The sequence below is a fragment of the Rhipicephalus sanguineus genome, chromosome 10, assembly GCF_013339695.2.
Source record: "Rhipicephalus sanguineus isolate Rsan-2018 chromosome 10, BIME_Rsan_1.4, whole genome shotgun sequence".
Taxonomy (NCBI): Eukaryota; Metazoa; Arthropoda; class Arachnida; order Ixodida; family Ixodidae; genus Rhipicephalus; species Rhipicephalus sanguineus.
In genome coordinates, this window is record NC_051185.1 from 20557038 (window position 1) to 20575640 (window position 18603).

General features: G+C 44.0%; 1 protein-coding gene across 1 annotated transcript in view; it reads left to right on the forward strand.

The window, feature by feature from the left end:
* The window catches only part of LOC119372391 (otoferlin), a 132804-nt gene that overhangs the window by 106960 nt on the left and 7241 nt on the right, over positions 1-18603 (forward strand). The window contains exons 24-30 of the mRNA XM_049419902.1: positions 140-310; positions 3276-3430; positions 11194-11333; positions 11851-11939; positions 12646-12744; positions 15834-16072; positions 18127-18305. Of these exons, the coding sequence (XP_049275859.1) occupies positions 140-310; positions 3276-3430; positions 11194-11333; positions 11851-11939; positions 12646-12744; positions 15834-16072; positions 18127-18305 (1072 nt within the window). The remainder of the gene's footprint in view (positions 1-139; positions 311-3275; positions 3431-11193; positions 11334-11850; positions 11940-12645; positions 12745-15833; positions 16073-18126; positions 18306-18603) is intronic.

Consider the following 18603-nt stretch of genomic DNA (forward strand, 5'->3'; position numbering starts at 1 on the left):
AGAGAGACGGACGGAAAGTTTTCTCGTTGAGTCGGCATAGAAAAGCTTACGTGTTTCAAACTTACGCAGAACTCTGCTGTAATAGCTTTCTTTATCTGTGAATACGCGCCCTTACTGGTTGGGGTGGCTGATGTCGCAGGTGCTTCGAGATGGAGGCGACCTTCCCGCAGGACTCGCTACTGAACGTGCAGATCTACGACTGGGACTTGCTGGGCAGCGACGACCTTATCGGAGAGACGAAGATCGACCTCGAGAACCGATTCTACAGCCGCCACAGGGCCACCTGCGGAATACCGCGCAGATACGAGACGTGAGCCAGATTTGATTGATTGATTGATTGATTGATTGATTGATTGATTGATTGATTTGATAAGGCGAGACCTGTTAGCCATCCATGAAAGTGTATTTGTTGGCACCATTTTGAAAGTATTTCGCTGACATCAATTCTTGTGCATGCAATGATAGCATGTTAGAACTAACGGGGCAATTCTTGCAACCAATTGGAGCACATACGTAAGTTCACAGATGAATACAGGCTCAACTGTCTTCCCGATTCAGCGCGTTAGTGAGTGAGTGTTTAGGCCCGTCATATCTCAAAAGTAAAGCACTGGGCTCTCTAAAGACCAAAAGATTGTACGCATGTGTGACATACGAGTGATACGAGGTTAAACGAATCATTTTAGGCGGGGTGCAGTAACAGCTAAAGGAACCATTGCTGTCAGACGCAGCAGCTGATAGATTACTTATTTCGCTGAGTTTATCCTCAAGTTCGTCATGTTGCTGTCGCTGCGGATTTGCACACTGAATTTTTTTCCTTGTCTACCAAGTCCCCAGAAAGCCGCTGGTTATATTACAGAAACTTATTCGAAGACCTCACAAAGGTTGTGGATGTGATATGTTCCTTATCTGTCTTCATCTGGAGCCAACTTGGGGACCGAGTTAGTTAATACCTCTTGATAGAAATGCAAGCTAGTTTAAATAATTGTTCGCGGTGAAAGATCAAATACTCGACGACGAAATTCTACATTAGAGACTACAGAAAATACCAGAAATTACAGGTGTTAGGCAGGTCGTGTCATGCAATAAGTAGCGAGACAGTAACTGGAGCTCTATTAGGTTGGCATGATGACCGTGCGCACGGAAACGGACCCACAGCCCAGAGCTTAATTAGTCGGCACATTGGGATGAGACTGGAAATTTGTAGGCAGAACATGAAATCCGGGAATGCAGGATGGAGGTACTAGGAGATTTTAGTTTCAATTCTTTTTTTCATTTCGTTAATTATATCGTTAGTTCTAGTTAGAGCGTTAGCTATATTGCTCATCGTGACCGCAGGTAGGCCGATCATGACGAAGAGTGCGAAAATTTAGACATTTATTCATTTCCACCTTTTGGGCAGATGAAACTGGGGTAGAGCATAATTGCACACTGATGTTATGTATATGATAATGACAATGATAATTACAAGATAATAATGATGATGGCAGTTCATTCAGAAATGTCCCCCTGCTGCTCTTGGCGAAGATGGTAGCGCACTATAAGACACACGAACAAAAAGACGAAACGGGATAATGTGCTTATCACCTGCTGCTTTTACCACCCGCATCTGCTACCCTTTAATCAGGCTACATTTACAGGTGATAATAATGATGACGACGACTGTAATGACGAGTAACCAAGAAAATTTCGGTTATCTCCTTATGTATTTTAAAAACTAATTCTGGATATCCTACTTTTTATACATTCACAGGATTACAGGGCATGTACAGTACGGTCCACTGTTAAAGGGAACACGCGAATGAACAACTTTCATTTTGTTGGCCCCCTGACGGGTAGTGGGTGCGGAAAGATTGTTCGTGCACGTTACTAGTCTACCATAAGGGTTCGGAACTGTGAACCACCAGTAGTGTTATGCAAATCTAAGCCACTATGCTTTTGCAGGAGAGCGAAATCCGGACCCACTAGAAATGCAAGTGTTCCCTTTAACAGTGGACCCGTCTGTACATGTCGCGCCATCTCTCGGTGGTGGCCGGGCGCCCCACCGTAACTGCAGAATGGGAAGCACAAAAAAATCATATCTCACATACAAAATAAAATATTGAAAACGACTCTCAGTTTCTGATACTAGGGAACCACTAGGAAAGAAGATTAGATTTAAGGGCTCGTTTTGCTTTGTTAGACACAGTATTAATGAGAACTAACAGACAGCAGTGCCAAGGAAAGGAACCACTAGAACATTTTAGGCATAATTCTAAAAACGTGCCACAAAACGCCTACCTTCCCAGGCCATTTGAGGGTTTTACCACACGTTCTGTGAGAGCTTCCTCAATTTAGACCCATTTCGACCTCTTTCAACTTCGATTTCAGAGCTCAGAGAAAAGATTTCAAGAAAGACTCCCGGTTTTAGATTGACTGAGACGCGTTCTTTCAATTGATATGCTGCAACATTTTGTAGCTAAATTCATGTAACTCCCTCGGTAGTTTTTATCGGCCTTGTTCTTGTTGTTTCCAAAGTCCACATTTCCTTCTACATTGTATCGGGGTCTGTCGGAACAGCTCGCGGTGCTGACAAAGTTTTTGAATACAATGCTCGGGAGCGTGGGCGGGTGAGCGAGACGAATACGGTGCTTCAATGCCTCAATGAGTCCGCCTCGCCACTGGCGGGCAGCGCGCGCGCAATGTTAGCTTCTGTACTGGCATCTGGTGGCAGCTTTCTCAACTACGTCAATGTCCCCAATTCCTGACCAGGTTTTTTTTCATTACCTTTATTTTTATTTATGTGCAATTTTACGCTAAATAACATTTCGTAATAGCCAAGTTATGTCGCCTTCGTTCTGTAATTATATTGTTCCTATTTTAATCTGTCAAATCTTATTGTATAATGAGCCCTCGTGGTCCAAAATGCATTTTTTCTTGCCTCTTCAATTTGTTTTGTTGTACGACATCTAATGTAATATTAATTTACATTCCCGTATATGTTGCCATAACACTCTTGTTCTTATTACTGTATATATGTATACCTATTCTCTTTGTTTTCAAATTACATTGTATCGGGTGTGTCGGAACAGCTCGCGGTGCTGACAAAGTTTTTGAATACAATGCTCGGGAGCGTGGGCGGGTGAGCGAGACGAAAACGGTGCTTCAATGCCTCAATGAGTCCGCCTCGCCACTGGCGGGCGGACTCATTTTAAACATTTTATTGCGTTATCACCCTTGCGCAATGCCTTTACTGCTTGCTAGGTACATCTAAATAAATAAATATGTAATTATTGCAGATACGGCCCGAACCAATGGCGAGACCCACTGAGACCGAGCCAGGTGCTGGCTAAACTGTGCCGGGACACCAAGCTGGACGGTCCGCACTTCTCGCCGAATCGAGTCAAAGTGGGCAGCAAGGCGTTCGTCTTCCGTTCGGACTACGAGGACGAAGGTGAGACTGATTAGCCCCAGTCGTCTTAATCTCGACTAACACATGTTACGTTGAACGAGATGAACACATCAGCTAAAAAAAGATTAGCAGCCTTTCCCCTATTGGAAAATTGCAGCAAGCGAAGCTTGACATGTGCATGCCGGAAGTACCATCTATCTATCTATCTATCTATCTATCTATCTATCTATCTATCTATCTATCTATCTATCTATCTATCTATCTATCTCATTGCGCAATGCTCCCGCCTAACATTTTTAGGGGCGAAGCTCCTTAAAGCGGCACCCGTTCGTCCCTCGTAGTAGTGCGTAACCAGTCGTAACGCTAGTACCAGATTTTGACCTCCAAGGTGGTGCCGGTGGGAGATTTTTCCTGTGCGTTGTTGAACAATAAAAAATTCGCAGCGTGCGCGTTAAATAAAAGCCGAATTCTTCTTTCTCTCATTCCCCATTAGCAGCCATTGCCATGTTCCAGTAGGAAACGTTAGTAGAAGTAGAAGTGTAAGTGTTAGCTAAAAACCGATTTCTTCTGTCTCATTCCCATTAGCCGCCATTGTTTACCTCCAAGGTAGTGCCTGTTGAGATTTCTCCTGTGCGTGATTAAACAATAAAAATTTTGTTCAAAACGCCGTTGATTGATGAAATAAACCAACGAAAGACACCAGATGTTTTCTAAAAGCAAAACGAAAAGACGCCAGATGTTTCTAAAGCAAAACGAAAAGACGCCAGCTGCTTAACGAAAGACGCCAGAGGTTTTCTAAAGCAATGGTTTTCTAAACAATGAAAATTCACAGCGTACATGTAAAATTAAAGTGAGCTGCAAGTCGTCATAACTCTCATCGACCCTTTAGTATAAACGCGCCCGATCTCACGTCGGTGATGATGTACTGGGCAGAATTCACGGAAGATTCACGGTTTACCGATGAACCTCCTCAGCTTCGCCCACTCATCATCATTCACTCCGTGGATATGCTGTGATTTTTTTGCGCACGACGCCACCACCGAAATCAGTGATTTGTAAAAGCTTCGCTTAAACACAACAATGTCACTCCTTGCTCGAGCCACTAAAAAGCGATCGCTGCCATTTATTGACACTCATGTTGAGCCTAATAGTAATCGAGTGTACACTGCAAATGCACGCTTGAAGAAGAATCTGAAGGGACGAAAAAAAAAATTGAAAGCCTACCATTAAGCAAAGCTAATACGATGCTTTGCTAAAAAAAAGGGTTATGCGATTTGCGAAAGCGGTTGGCAAACCATCATTGATTTCGCATTTTTCTTGAACTATCGACATACAATTTTGCAGGTAGTCGCTCAGAAGGCTTGAGAAACAATGGCGGTAGAACAGAACAAGTCTAAAGTAGCATTCCATTTCGTGTGGGCTCCGATTTACAGCTTCATACTGCTGGATACTTAGAGAGTTTCACTGTTCATTAAAACAGGCCCTGGACCGCTACCAGGGGGAGGTTACTCCGTATACCTCCCATAGGACGCCTTAATTCATGACGTCAGCGCTGGCAGCGCCAGACGTCCCTTCAGTTACTATCCTGGCGGCTGGGATTCAGAGACTCGAACGGCAGAATGGCGGCGCACACGGTATGCGTCGTCATGGCAACACTAACACCAGCCGCGCCTCCGCTTCTAGCTCCCTCGCGCTCGCCGGGTCTTTTTCTTTTTGTTTTGTTTGCGTGCGCGGGCTCCCTCTCCCTTTCTTCTATGACCTCCTCGTCCGCATGCTGCGCCGTGCAGCGCCCCGGGCGCCTTTTTTTTTTTTTTTTTGCATCCGCTGCGCGTACTGCGCCGCGCGTTCGTTGCGCGTCTGAATGTGCGCATTTTGCAATCAGGCATTCCGCAAACACTGCAGTCGTGCAGCATGTGCCAGAACGCAAAAGAATGAATTGCACTCACAACAAAAAATATCTTTGGTCTCGTTTTATTGTCGTCGTTTCCGAAAACCATCATTTTCATCAAGTGTGGTGCGATACAGGCTCAGGAGATTAACAGAAGTTATCAACAGGAGATTAACATACACGTGTTCATAATCACTAAACAACACGAAAGTTCTCGGCAAAGTTAAGAACTTAAAGAACAGTGGAATAAAAAACAGAACATGACACTAGGGCACATATACAAAAAGACAATTTTTATGCTGACAAAAGTGCAGAACAGCTTCTGATATATGCGCACGATATTGTACAAAATTATCATAACTAACAAAATTCAACATTCCTGGAATGCAAAACAATGAAAGCAGTTGAAATACATAAAAATAGAATAATAATGTAAATATCATTTTAAAGATGTCAGAATGAACTCCACATATAACACAACTAATATTGGCCGCACTTTATTGACTACATTTCCAAAAACGTTGATTTTCATATAACTAGTGATGATAAACGCGGAGAAAATGAACGACTGATATCGGATGATTCATGGCATCTCTTCTTGAAGTGCGCCGATTCTGCAATTCTTCAGCTTTTCTCTGGGCGCACCGATCAGCTGTGTTGCGTTCCGAAATACACCCTGAAGAAAAGGGCAAGTTTCAATCAGATAAAGAGCGCCGTCGACTCGTGCAAAAGTGAACTCGTTTGTTCGTCTCAGAGCAGCACAAGTTTTCATACATCTACCTAATGTTTTACAAACGTGGTTATAGGCGATGGCGAGTAATTAACCGGAGACAAATGCAAAGCACACACTCAAGCATGCGGTTCTGTGAGAGTTGTAAACCTGTAACTATAGTTACGTCGCATGGGCTTCATGTCCGCTGCTTGTTCGTATAACGATTTAAACGCAGCATCGTGCCCTTTTCAAATCAGTCATTTTTGAAAACAATAACTGAAGCCCCACTGCAGAGAACAGCTACTCGGTATGGACGTGAATTCAAATTGACACAGTGAAGACCGCGACTCAAAGGGCACGCTCACCTGTCGTTCTTTTAGAGGCCGGCACATATATTCCGGGACTTGTTCTGGAAGTATTGGAGCAACAAAGCACGATGCACGAACAGCGCGAGTCGTAAAACATCGCGTCGCACAAGCACACAGCGAGCGAGCACCATGAAACGGACGAGCGACGACGGCTAACGCACGCCTTACCAACGCCAGACACGAAACTTTCTAACGGATTTCAAAGTCGGCGGCGCCAGCAAGGCGGCGGAAAGCGCGCCTCCCGCAGGAAAGGGAGTTTATCCCACCAGAGAGGGGGTTGAAGAGAGTTGGTAGGAAAGAGACGGAACGCAGATTTTAACTCTGATCCCAGTCAATGGATGGCGCCTCAATTTGCCATACCGGTCACGTGGGTTTCTTTCACTAGCCTGCCGCTACCGGTTTCCTGCGCTGGCGTTGCTGGCGTAGGCTAGCAGGATTGGCGGGGAACAAAAGACTTGGCGTGTAGCCCGTAGAGTTTCAACACTTTTCTCCCTGTGTCTAGCAAAATATTTGAATTAAATATTCTTCTAAGCTACACACAACACTAAAAGAGTTAGTCCTTAACTATAAGCGCCGTTCTTTTATGTGAAACTGGAAAAAGAGTATTCCCTTACTCTGACAAATCTTGAAAAAAAAAATTCGGCAGATCCCACGTACCGTGGGAGTCGATGGTATGCGAAGCATGGCGCGGGTAGGTGACTGTGGCGTAACTTTTTTTACTGAGCGACACGTTACTAAATGACGCTAAAGATTTGTATAAATTTTATACGCACACATATATATATATGTTGAAGAGCCGCATATGTGTAATATAACCAGTTGTTTACGGTTGGGTAACGCTGCCAATGGCAACGTGGGTATTGCCAACACTAGAAGCGGTAAGCTGATATGTAGTGCTTATACGTGTCCCGAGAACGCACGCACGTTTCACGAACCCGTGTGCATGTGTGCAAGAAGTTCTTGACAGTTCTTGAACAAGGCCATCATCACCGTGATCAGTGAGCACCAGCAGCTGGTCATGACTTGTTATAGGATCCGGTCGTGATCGTGGTGACGAGGGGTCCATGTGTAGTGAAGTATGTCGCATAGTAGGGAATCGTGGATACCTCCGTCATTTCGTCGACAAATTATCTGTCGACAGAACCGGCGACATGTCGGAACCTGACGCCACCCTTCGTGTTGGTGAGGTATAGGCCGTCGAGGCTGGTAGGCCAGGATAGTTCTGCATAGACCAACATCAGTGGATGGTGTTTGTCGTATTTGTAGACTACCTGGACCTATGTGGCCTACGTAGCCTAGACTACAAAGCGGCTGTCAATCAATCTGGCATCATCCTCGGTCAGCATGAGGCCATCGCCCAGCCTCATAAGAAATGAAGAGGACACTGCGTCGTTCTGGTGGACGAAGTGCACTTTTAAGTGATGTGGATATCATATATGTAACTTTCGTTAATGTATTCCTCTGGGGACGAGCAATGATTCAATATAGCTTGCTGAATCATAGGAATACAAACGTAATGTTTATTAGACTGCTATAAAAGCGGAGCCAACACTGGAACTACACACGTTATTCTCATATGACGCCTGTATCGTAGGAGTACACATCGTAGGAGTATCATGTAGTGTATATTGCTTTCTTATAAAATTAGATAGCCACCGCCACAACCAGAATTGTCGTTGAACTGATATTACACCTGCGTAGGGTGTTTTTCCAAACCAGTTTATAGACCTGGCGTGGCTCAGTGGTAGAATACCTGATTGCCATGCAGAATGCTTGGGTTCGATTCCTGCTGGGATCCCAATTTCCATTGTTTCCATTCGTTGAGTCAACGCTGCCGATGTTGGTTTTCCTTAACGCTCTAGCATTTAAGTTATCAATGTCTGTTCTCGCCGTTCCTGGGTAGATATAAACTGTCAATCACCAGTGGCGCATATCCGTACACCGCGGGCCGTGGTAAACGGGTATGTGCCACACGTGTCTAGTGGAAAGAGTTTGACGACGTACGCGACAAGATTTTAACGTTATTCATGTCATGACCCGGCAATCATATTCGTCAAATCCCCTTACCCTCCTATGCAAATTTTGGTTTACACCAAGTTGTGGAGGCCATCATGAGAGCACCCAGACGTAGGCGGCTAGATAGATAGATAGATAGATACGTAGATAGAAACGCTCCAAATGCCAGAGGTTCGCTAAGAAATGCTTCGCATTTAAAAAGGCTTTACGCTTCGGTGTCGCAGAATAAATGAGGTGACCGGAAGTTTCTTGGGGTACACCACGTGCTCCTGCTATCGCAATCTTGAAACCGTCTAAATAGCCATGTGCGTTTGTTGGTATGCTGATCAGACTTCTACTCTTCGCCCTATGCGAAAGTGTTAGCTTTTGCGATCTACAATCGGCGTCAAATGAAACCCGAACAGCGGCGAGCCTTCGCATGGTATAGTGCGCGGTCCTGTCGTCACCATTGACAGGCGCGCGCATCCGGTTTGACCGCACTGCGCATATGCGCGCCTGCCCATGGTGGTAACTGGACGACGCGCACTATACCATTGCGAATGCTTGCCGGTGTTCAGGTTTCATTTGAAGCCGATTGTACAATTGTGAAAAAGTGGATTTATCCCTGAACACTGATATGTCACGTATAATTTATGTTCTGAACTTAGTGTAAATAAATATTTTCTAAACAGTCGCGAACCTCTGAGCCAATCGTATACGTAGCAACAGGAAGTCTCCTTATTTTACGGGGCAATGGCAATGCAAGCCATACGCAAGTAGACGCCATTTCTGTGTGGCGGCACGTATAAATCGCACGCAGGTGTGAACGTCGGTCGCCTGGTGGTCGTCAGTCGTAAATGGTCACGCGACCGGTGCAAGTCGCAGGTGTGAATGTACGTTTAGAATTTGGAAATATTTACGCGAAAGCGTTAAGGCCCTCGTGTCGCAGAAATTTTGGTGCTGGCGTCGACGGCATCGTCGATGAGTGATAACTCCCGATGGAAGCAAAGAATCAAACCCCGGCTCGAGCCGGAATCGAACCTACGCCTTCTGCATGACAGTGGAGTATTTTACCACGGAGACCCGCCAGTTCTTCAAACTGCTTAGGAAAAATGAATAATACAATCGTCATGTATGGGCAACGCCAGTTTTTGTTTCAGCGTTGGCTATCCACTCGATGTAATAAACATTGATTACGCAAGCCGTAGTCAAAGGCTGCTCGAATATGTCGATGACGGCTATAGTCCGCGGAAACTTATCTTGACAACGGAGGTGGGTCTTCCGCTCATTTGTGTTGTGCCGCAAGTAGTATATACAGCAGCTTGCGACTGATTTCGGTTTTGCTCGCTCGCATGTTAACGTGCTTAGAAAATTATATACACGAAAAATGTGAAAGGGAGAAACATTTCGATTGTTCACTGTACAATCTAGTGTCATATTACGAGTATATTTTTCTTGGAGAACTAAACAGCACGTTTGCGGCCGCACACTGACCCAGTACGTCATGGACGCCATGTTTACTTCGGAAAAGGGGCGTGCTGAAAAGGTGGTGCTAAGAAATGGAAAGAGAACAAAGGCATACTTCCAAAGTGAACAATAACTGTATTTTACCTACGACTTCTCGCAACTTTTTGAGTCTCGTAATAAATAAGGCAGCATTTATTTTGAGCAAGGAAATTGAGAAAATTATCAGTAAACTTCGGTACTATTTCTTGGCGCGGTCCCAGGCATGCGCTTCGGTTCTGTAGCTTCCACAGCGCTTCCACATGCGCAACATCGCACCGTAGCGCACACTTTGTCGCGATGAAACTGACAGCTCTGCACGAACGTAAGTGCCGACGCCGTGCCATTAGCTACGCTTTATATGCCAGTGTAGTCGACGTGCCTCGCAAGCCCACTATATGCGCCCAACTACTAAATTTATTTGCACATGGACGCCCATGCGCCTCGTAACGCTTGGCTCAAAGTGAAAAAGCCGGCATAGGCTGCTACTCGCACTCGCGCTCGCACGACATCGATTCGCGTAATACGTGGGATCTGCCGGATTTTACGGCAGAGCTGTTATGGTCGAGGTTCGTCGTGTGTCTTAGCCAGATAATTAGCATCACCGTGAACCGGCACGTGCTCAATCACCACTGAAGCAGTCCGTACAGATGGTTAACAAAAGAAGCTGAAACGTGCAGCCACGGTGTTAATTTATCACTGGAGTAATCCCGATGGTTCGCTTAAGTCTCATTCAATTAAGAAGGGGAGAGAACTACTACTACTACTACTACTACTACTACTACTACTACTACTACTACTACTACTATTACTACTACACACACACACACACACACACACACACACACACACACACACACACACACACACACACATATATATATATATATATATATATATAGAAAGAGAAAAAAAGAGACAAAGAAAGCAAAGAAAAATAGAAAAGATAGCAAGACAGAGATACAAATACAGATAGAGAGAGATAGAAAGACACAGACACAAAAGAAGCATTTAAATATAGAGAGCAAGCATAGCCATGTATAGTACAATATAGCAAGGGGTTGGAAAGAAACAGGGGAGAGGGTAGAATCCTAGCCAAGCCAGGGCCAGTTAGGTGCCCACCAGCTCTTTTGTGATTCAGCCTTCCGCGACTTAGTGCAAGGTGCGCTAATTTTTATTATTATTATTTTTTTGTATCCCAGTGACTATGTGAAGACTGCCCAACGATGTGCTAAGTATTCCCATTAATACGTGGTCTTGTTTACTGGAAGCGCACTTAGTCGGCAGGCGAGAAAACATTAGGAATGGCCCTGATTTTGTGCAAACCGGCCCAACGCAGGAGGCAAGCTGACGGACGAGCACCAGAGCCTGGCCGTTCTCAACCGCTGGGAAGAAGTGCCCAAGGTGGGCTGTCCCCTTGTACCAGAACACGTGGAGACAAGGGCACTCTACCATCCGGACAAGCCGGGCATCGAACAGGTAGGTACTCGAAGCTGCACGGCGTGAAAAGGGTATTGTTGAAGCGCACGTGACGAAACAGTAAAATTTATAAATGGATTGTGCTGTGAACTTGCCTCGCGTACGTGTCTTTGTGGGTTCAAAGACTCGCCACAATCATTATAGCGGGCTACCGGAGCATAAAGAACGATTGGTGATATCAACAAAACACTTGGAAAACAATGCCAACGAATACGCTTTCATGGATGCCTGATAGCTTTCGCCTTAAGTCGTCTTAGCGTCAGTTATGGGACCCCTAGGATTTTATTTTTTTTAAGTACTTCTATCGGCGCCTAAATTAGGTACAGGATAAACTATTGTTTTAAGTGAGCGCTCGTCCTGTCCTGTCCCCTTTCTGGCGTTTTTTGTCTTTTCGCGCTTCTAAGTGCCATCATGGTAAGTTAGGCACTAAGTCATGTAACTAAGTAGTGACTAAGCTGCCTACTTAGCTATGCGGTTCTCGGTGCTAAATCTGTTCTGGGTGGAACGTGGAACGCAGGGCAAGCTGGAAATGTGGGTGGACATGTTCCCAATGGACATGCCGCTTCCGGGACCAGCCGTGGACATCTCTCCCCGGAAGCCCAAGAGGTCAGTGTTGTATCGCTGTTTGAAACCGTGTTGACGTTGGTAGCCGACACTGATTATGGTTAGTCTGAAATATCTAGCGATAGTCGTACGAAAACATCCCGAAGCTGCGAGAAATTGCTGATGCATGACGCATGTACAAAGCTCCTTTTAAGAAGTGCAGCGAGTCGAGCGTTTTGAATATTTTGGCAGTTTGTGAGAGCAAAAGCTAGAACTGCGACCACTGTAATCCTCTTGTTCTTTTCCTTTGGTCGCATTTATCATTTTACACGCTGATAGCATCAGACCACGCTGTAAGGGCTTCATTACGACAATGTGGTATTATTTATTTATTTTATGTTTCACTCTCTCCTAATTCTCGGAAATGTGAAATATGCATTCTTCTTACTGTTTCTGTTCCACATTGACCTTACAAGCTTGTTCGGAAAATACGCGTTGTTTCAGTAACGTTTACAGCACAGGACTGACGTTTCAGCCGCGGGACCCGCCTTACTCCGAGGAAGGCCGCTCCCGCGGCCTTCCCGCCAGTCCTGTCCATGCGGTGTTTCCTATGCGCTTGTTTTTTGAACTTTCTCTCTCTCTCTCTCCTTCTCTCTCTCTCTCTCTATATATATATATATATATATAGTATGTGTGTTACACCGACGTTTCAAGCAGTAATGAACAACAATATACCTCCGCCCTCTCTCTCTCTTTCTCTCTCACGCAGCTACGAATTACGCATTATCATCTGGAACACAGATGATGTTGTACTCGAGGATGACGCGTTCTTCACTGGCGAGAAAATGAGCGACATTTACGTAAAAGGGTAAGTATACAAAGTAGGCCGCGCACGTGACTTATGCTATAAACATATTGATGCTGAATTTCATTGCGCTTTAGCATCCTAACTGCTGCTTCACGTTGCAACAACACCCGTGCATGCTACTTGACTCGGGCAGTTGAAATATCCTAGTTTGTTTATTATTATTATTATTATTATTATTATTATTGGGGTTCCTCAAGGGTCGGTACTGGGCCCACTCCTCTTTTTAATTTATGTTAATGATGTTTCTTCTGTCATTCGGAATTCTTCTTTCCTTTTGTATGCCGATGACATAAAGATATTTAAGGAAATTCATTCAGTTATCGATTGTCGCTTGCTGCAATCTGATTTGTGTTCTTTTTCTGAATGGTGCAGGAGCAATAACCTCTCCCTAAATATTTCAAAAACCAAGGTAATGAATTTCACTCGAAAAACATCTAGTGTGCCATTTTTATATTCTGTCAATTCTGTGTCGTTGTGTAAGGTATGTGAGATCAATGATCTAGGTGTTCTTTTTGATAGCACCTTACACTTTTCTGCTCACGCTAAGCGTGTTGCTTTGCGGGGTCTTCGCACCCTAGGCTGTGTTTGCAGAATGTCTAGAGAATTCCGTTCTCCTGTGCCCTTCCGAAAATTGTACACCGCGCTATGTCTTCCTCAACTAGAGTATGCATCTGTGATCTGGAATGGCATTCCTAATTCCAGCAGCAACGCCATTGAGCGAGTCCAGAAAAAATTCCTAAGCATTTACAACCATCGTTTCGCTAGAAATGACTCTGGATCTCGTTCTAACGCTGCTGGATTATTATCATTGCCATCACTTTGCTGCCGACGAAATCGCGCTGATCTGTTATTTCTTTACAAGCTTGTGCATGGTGTCATATCCTGCCCTGTACTGCTCAACTGTCTTAATTTCCGGATTCCACGTAAGCTGACCAGAGAGAATAGACCTTTTCATGTAACCGCCTGCCTCTGTGAACATTCGACCATTGGCAGGATACAACGTCTTTACAATGCTTACTTTTTGGAGCTCGATGTTTTTCACAGCTCCCAGTCGTTGTTCTGCTCCGAGCTTTGCACTGTACTTACATAGCCTCGTACACTGTTGATATTTTTGTTTCTGCCTGCGCATAGTTGTATATGTGCAATTTTATAACGTTTTTTTATCCTTGATATTTTATTATGAATGTTTCCTGTGTTTTTTTTTTGTTGTTTTTTTTCGTGCGCCAGTACAAAGACCTTACGGTTGTTCCTGGGCACATTAAATAAACGTTTGATTGATTGATTATTATTATTATTATTATTATTATTATTATTATTATTATTATTATTATTATTATTATTATTATTATTATTATTATTATGCGGTGGTCCACATGAAAATGGTATGTTTGGAGAGTTCACGAATGTCGTGTTTATGGTAGCGGTAGTAAATATTTAGGAATTTCACTATTTTATGTTGTTGTTGAGCGAGAAGAACATAAACTTTACTGCGCGTTTTCCTACTCTGGATGCAGAAATGCAAGAATATAATATATATTTTGGCGCTTAAGTTTCGTTAATTTAACACAAGGTAACTAAATTGTCAAGCTCTTTCAATCCAACCTGAGGGTCAACGCTAGTGCGCTGTAAATTTTTAGCGGCCAAAACCTTTCTTATTTCGATCCATCTCAGATGAATTCGTAATTATTTTATCGACGGTACCGCGCCTGACTACAGTGGTGACTCTCGGTAGTCCAGCTCACCCTTTGTACAGCTTGACGTGCTCCTTGCCAATGGACGCTGATTAAACTATCTTCCAGCAGGTGCCATTGATGCTTTTATGCTTTCTGTGATTTGAAGTACACTCGAGCCCCGATGTATAGAATCTCAATGGGATCACAAAAAAGAGTTCTATATACAGTCGAACCAGTATACATCGAACGCACATGGAACAGTTTTGAAATTCCCTGGCATATATTTTCGATATATACAATTTCCATACATCGAAAGACCTATATATATATATATATATATATATATATATATATATATATATATATTATATATATATATATATATAATATATATATATATATATATATATATACGCTTCTAAAATACTGTTTACTTGTCGACGTTTTGACTCAAAGTATGTGCACAAGCGTATTCGCGACTCTTTTCGTCAGGTTTCTTGCTTCTCTCTCTCCTCTTTTTTTTTTCTGTATGTACTTTTTCTTAACCTTTTTTCTCTCTCTCTCTCTCGGCTCGGAGAACGATGATATAAAAGCGCATCGAAGCCTGGTAAATTTCATCCTGATGAAGATTGGTCTCCGATCGAAACGTCGACAAATAAACAGTTTTTTAGAAGCCTATACCTTTTTCCTATATATATATATATATATATATATATATATATATATATATTATATATATATATATATATATATATATATACATATATATATATATATATATATATATATATATATATATATAGATAGATAGATAGATAGATAGATAGATAGATAGATAGATAGATAGATAGATAGATAGATAGATAGATAGATAGATAGATAGATAGATAGATAGATAACTCGCAAAAAAAAGGAAATGAGTTCGATATGCCGTATAATTCAATATCAGCGTTTCAAAGAATTTACCATATTTGCTCTGCGAATATCGGTGTACAAGTTGGCTTCACGGTAAAACGTGGGTATTTTTTTTTTTACTTCCCTGGTTTAGTAGTTGGTGGAGCAGGTTATGTGCAAGGGCGTGTTATACGAGACAAGATGCGGTATCGATGTAAATAGCGCTTCTCCTCAAAGATTGCTCTCGGCTTTTTGAATACCGCATTTCTGAATATGTGCGCCGTGGGCATATATCTTGTGAGGGAAGGCGAACTTCTTGGGGTTAAAACATTGCCGCGTTTGAAAATAGCTCGACATAAAGGAGAATTCGGTTTACCCGAGTTGGATACAGTCGGGCTTAACTCTACATCAGTTATTTTTTTTTCTGCCTAAAATACAATCAAGGGGATTTTACAACTGTTCGTTGTATGTGCGTTCGATATATGCGAGTTCGACCGCATAAGAACGAGGGTCTCGCTGCAGGTGGCTGAAGGGCCAGGAGGACACTCAGTGCACCGACATCCACTACCGGTCGCTGACTGGCGAAGGTAACTTCAACTGGCGCTTCGTCTTTCCGTTCGACTACCTGCCCGCCGAGGAGAAGATCGTCATCTCGCGCAAGGAGTCGCTCTTCTCGTGGGACGAGACCGAGTGCAAGATCCCGGCCAGACTAGAGCTACAGGTCTGGGACGCCGACCACTTCTCGGCCGACGACTTCCTCGGTGAGCATCACTTCGATGGCGCATCGTTTTCCCCGATAACGAGACGCCATGTTCTTGCGGAAGGTTATTTACCAGTATACATTTAACAACTGCCCGGTCCGCGCGTGCTTCCCCTCCGGCGAGGGGCCACCTCCGAGGAGACGCGCCATTTTTATGTGTATTAACGTGACGTCAGCGTACGCGCTGACGTGACTCGCTACAATTCTAAGCTTCTAGAAATGAACAGCAGACTCCGATAGAGAAAACTCCAATGACATTTAATGTTACATACAGGGACGAACAAAATGAAAACTGGAAACGCTCTCTATGTTGCCAGGTTAGGTTAGGTTAGGTTCTTTATTTTGATGTGATTGAGTTTCACCCACAAAAAAGCCTTTGCCATATCACGCGACGCCACAATGTTTGGGAAGCTTCTCGATTGTTTTAGACTATTCTGACAAGATTGCACACACTATAGTCGAATTTATTCTGGAGCTAACGCGAGCCCCAGCGATACAGCGAGACAAGTCAATCATCCATACATGTATAAAAGACAACACATACAGCCGATGATCAGATTAACGACTGCAATCGCCGCTATCGGTATGCAATGTGCATTAGTTGCACCTTAAGTTTTGAATTGCTGGGCACGATCTCACTCAACTGGTAAAATAGGTGTTTACCAGTGTTACTGCTGTCGTCATCACCGTCACAACCACGTGACAACATCACAAAGATGCCCAGAACGGCTTCATCGGCATTTATCACGCACGCTCTGTTGTAACAGTCCAGTGGCTCCCCCCAAAACAGCGATAATGACGAACCTCGTCGACAAACTCGGGAACGCTGACAGAACCCCGGACAATGTTGACCGTTGGCACGTGGTTCCAATTTGCGCCCTCGACTAATCGTGAATGATAAATACCACGTCATCCCGCGCGCGACCTGTATGGACAACGGGCGACGGACGAACGTAGTGTTGTCGTGACTACCGAATAAGAACATTGACACCCGCGACTAAAAAAAATATATAGACAGTTATATCGGCAGAAACTTACGAAGTTCTCAAAAGAGCGATTTGGCTCGTTGTTTCGCGCGTCGTTTACGAACTCGCTAGCTGACAAGTAAAACAACGTGAACAGGGGTGGTTTAGGAATCAGATTTTAAGCCGGCACATGCACAATACGCTACAACAGATATCCTGTGATTGATACAGGGTTGGCGTGAGAAAAACGTATCGTCTCTGTTACAACCGTCTCGCGTGAGCACTTGTTCTGGCACGTTCGTGAGCCGTTTATGAAAGAACCATATGGCGTGAGGAAGGGTAATAGACCTAGCCCCAGCCGCTCGCTGGCCTAACTGCCCATATATTACGTAGTATAGAAAGTAGGCGATATTGCCTCATTCGGAGCTGTTATGGACGCCTTATTTTCGGTATTCCGCAATTATATGAAGCCCTTATAGGAATATGAATGTTATGAAAATGTATAAACTTTACTCATGATTCAGTACGCGAGATAGCAAAACTGTGGCGAGATCAAAATATGACAGGCACCGGATGGGACTTCGGTTAACACTGAAGATAGATTACTGCAGTTCTCCGATAGAAACACCTTTTCATGTAGGAAGTTTAGGATGGTCTTATGGCGATGTTATTGTTAGTAACGTTTCTGATGATGATAATTCTAACGGCTACTATCGGCATTGTGATAAGAATCACGCGTGTGCTCGCAGTGTGAACGAATTCCTCAAATGCATGTCCACTCATGCTGCCAGATGGCGGTACGCTATGCTTCCATATTAGGACAACTAAAAATTCTGGCGGTGCATTACCGCGTCATGCGCTTGGTCGTTATGCGTATGGCTGTTTTAGATGTTAAGTAAGGCAGCACGCCTTCAAGGCTGGTCTTTACGACCACGAACAATGGCAATGGCGAGAAGTGAAGACGTTGGCGTTGTCAATTTTCGTGTTCTACCTGCGTTCATGCTTGACGTGCATGGCGCTTTTAGTAGCTCAGAATGCAGCGATCGTCGTATGGAGTTGTGATTGTACATCACGCACGATGCTCGCGCAGGCGCCATCACGTTGGACCTGAACCGTTTTCCGCGCGGCGCTAAGTCCTCCAAGCTCTGCAGCCTCAACATGCTCAAGGCCGAAGCCAACGTGCCCACCATATCGCTCTTCAAGCAGCGCCGAGTCAAAGGGTGGTGGCCCTTCTTCGTCAAGAAGGAGAACGACGAGATGGTGCTCACGGTAATGATCGATACCCTCACAAATCGCAATACCTTCATAGAGTGAGATCTGTGACGTCACAGAGATCTATGACGTAACAAAGGGCCTCGAACTTCTGTGCCAGTATCGCAACCGTCTCTTTTTCATACTTTCGGGCTTACCTGAAGGTATGAAAAAAGTACTCTTTGCCCGAGTGGCGTTTCCAGTTATTGCGAAAGGATAGTTTAATTTGTAAATACAAGCGAATCGTTTTCTTCTCTTTAGTTTGCTCAAGTGCAAAAGGTAATGTCCGTCACATACGTTGCATTTTTTTGTGTGC